At 32.6% G+C, this 2,582-nt stretch overlaps 1 protein-coding gene across 1 annotated transcript in view; it reads right to left on the bottom strand.

The window, feature by feature from the left end:
* LOC107668646 (protein MON2 homolog) overlaps positions 1 to 2,582 on the bottom strand; it is a 55,731-nt gene that overhangs the window by 15,677 nt on the left and 37,472 nt on the right. Inside the window, exons 17-20 of the mRNA XM_016460591.1 lie at positions 2,060 to 2,140; positions 1,013 to 1,086; positions 741 to 831; positions 545 to 646 (exon numbers count right to left, since the gene is read on the bottom strand). Coding sequence (XP_016316077.1) covers positions 545 to 646; positions 741 to 831; positions 1,013 to 1,086; positions 2,060 to 2,140 — 348 coding nt within the window. The remainder of the gene's footprint in view (positions 1 to 544; positions 647 to 740; positions 832 to 1,012; positions 1,087 to 2,059; positions 2,141 to 2,582) is intronic.

Below are 2,582 nucleotides of genomic sequence, written 5' to 3'. Positions count from 1 at the left end.
AAACAACTTCAAGACTAAACTGTATATAAATTGTAAAAAAAAATTTAATTAATAAAATACAATTAAATAAATAAATGATATAAACAAATTAATTAATTATTAAAAACACAAATGGACAAACAACTTCAAGACTAAACTGTATATAAATTGTAAAAAAAAAAAAAAATTAATAAAATACATTTAAATAAATAAATTATATAAACTAATTAATTAATTAATTAATTATTAAAAACACAAATGGACAAAGACAACTTCAAGACTAAACAGTATATAAATAAATAAAAATGATTAATTAATAAAATACATTTAACTAAATAAATTATAAAAACAAACTAATAAATAAATTAATTAATTAAAAACAAAAATGGACAAAGGCAACTTCAACTTCAAATTTAAATAAATAAATAAACTAATAAATAAGAAGAAAACCAACGGACAAAGAAGACTAAACAGTCCATAAAAATGAATAAACAAACAAACAAACAAACAAAAACAAAAAAAGCAGAAACTGCATTGTTGGTGTGGATTTGGCCTCAGGTCTCACCTCCAGTAAATGAGCCGTCAGCGGCCTCCAGAGAATCTCGATCCGGTCCATATTAACCAGTCCGGTCTCTAACAGTTTGGCCACTGCGAATAGAGACGGCTCCTAACCGCAGAGACAAGAGCGATAGAAAGATGACAGCTGGATGATGATGTTTGGATTAAACGAATCTGTGATTAGCCGTAGCATCTGAACGCACCTTGTTGTTTCCGTAAGCCATCTCCATGGCCTCCATGGATAAAGAGCACAGAGCGTTTATCAGGTGATGCAGAGACACGTCATCCAGGTATCTACAAACACACACACACACACACACACACACACACACACACAGAGTAATCCTACAACTGAGCTACAGGAACACTTGTTGTTCACTGTTATAATCTACCTAAACAATGACACTCATGGATTTGATACTAAGTAAATAAAATAAACTGAATTATTTCTATTCTGATGTTGGCGGATTCTTACTGTGAGCTTTCAAAGAGTCTGGAAAGGATATTTGATATGACGGGTAGATCGGTCATCACCGCTGTGGTCAAAACCTGCGACAGAAAATAAATAATCACCATTATAATGTCATTAACATTTAGTATCCTCTTCTCTAGCTTGCTTCCTAATCTAGAGGTCTAATAAACAGAGTATTGTATATTATGAATATGTGACACTGGACCACAAAACCAGTCATAAGGGTAATTTTTTTTTTAATTGAGATTTATATATCATCTGAAAGCTGGATAAATAGCTTTCCATTGATGTATGGTTTGTTAGGATCGGACAATATTTGGTTGAGATGCAACTATTTGAAAATCTGGAATCTGAGGGTGCAAAAAAATCTAAATATTGAGAAAATCATCTTTAAAGTTGTTCAAATTAAGTTCTTAGCAATGCATATTACTAATCAAAAATTAAGTTTTGATATATTTACAGTAGGAAATTTACTAAATATCTTCATGGAACATGATCTTTACTTAATATCCTAATGATTTTTAGCATAAAAGAAAAATCTATAATTTTGACCCATACAATGTATTGTTGGCTATTGCTACAAATATACCCCAGCGACTTAAGACTGCTTTTGTGCTCCAGGGTCACATATTGCTTTTGATCCTCTTTTGTAAGTCACTTTGGATAAAAGCGTCTCCTAAATGCACAAATGCAAACATTTATGAGGAGTCCTAGAAAGTTGCATATATTTAGACAACATTTTTGGCCATAACAGACTTGTTTCAAGTCACCTAAAACATTTTTTTTGAGCATTAGTGAGCAATATCTTCAGGTAAAAAGTGTTTCCTACTAGACAAGAATGCTGGTGACTTGGAAAACATCTATGATGCTTAAAAATGCTGCTGACTTAATACAGTCCTTGATTAGGCCCCTCAAATAAACCCTGTTGTCTAGCAGCTTGCCTATGGCGCACACAAACGCTGCAGTCTCAGAAAGCGCCTGTGATGCTCAAAATGCTTTCTAGGTAGGCAGCTCACTAGGCTTTAAACAAGGGCTGATATGAGTTTTTACCGTGCTCGGACCCTCCACAGCTCTCCCGGGCTTCAGAACTCCACCAACAGCTGGTTTCAGACCCAGAATCCACACCAGATGCTTACAGAGAAAAAGAGAGAAAAATGAGTGAATGCCAAATACAATCAGGAAAAAATAAAAATACAGTCATGAATGTTTCATATATACAAATATGCAATCATGAATGTTTCATATATACAAATATGCAATCATGAATGTTTCATATATACAAATATGCAATCATGAATGTTTCATATATACAAATATGCAATCATGAATGTTTCATATATACAAATATGCAATCATGAATGTTTCATATATACAAATATGCAATCATGAATGTTTCATATATACAAATATGCAATCATGAAATTAATGTTTACAATCAAAATACACAGGGATTAATCACACTAGAAATAATGTAAAGGCTTAATTAACCCAAGTTTACCCAGGGTTACACTCTCCCCCTGCTTAATATTCTCATGTCCTCATGAGAGGAGGGATTATATCTGAACAGTGGCTT

Source organism: Sinocyclocheilus anshuiensis, unplaced genomic scaffold (genome assembly GCF_001515605.1).
Source record: "Sinocyclocheilus anshuiensis isolate Anshui unplaced genomic scaffold, SAMN03320099.WGS_v1.1 scaffold2477, whole genome shotgun sequence".
Lineage (NCBI taxonomy): Eukaryota > Metazoa > Chordata > Actinopteri > Cypriniformes > Cyprinidae > Sinocyclocheilus > Sinocyclocheilus anshuiensis.
Note: the sequence above shows the minus strand (reverse complement) of the source record. Positions and strands in the feature narration are given on the sequence as shown.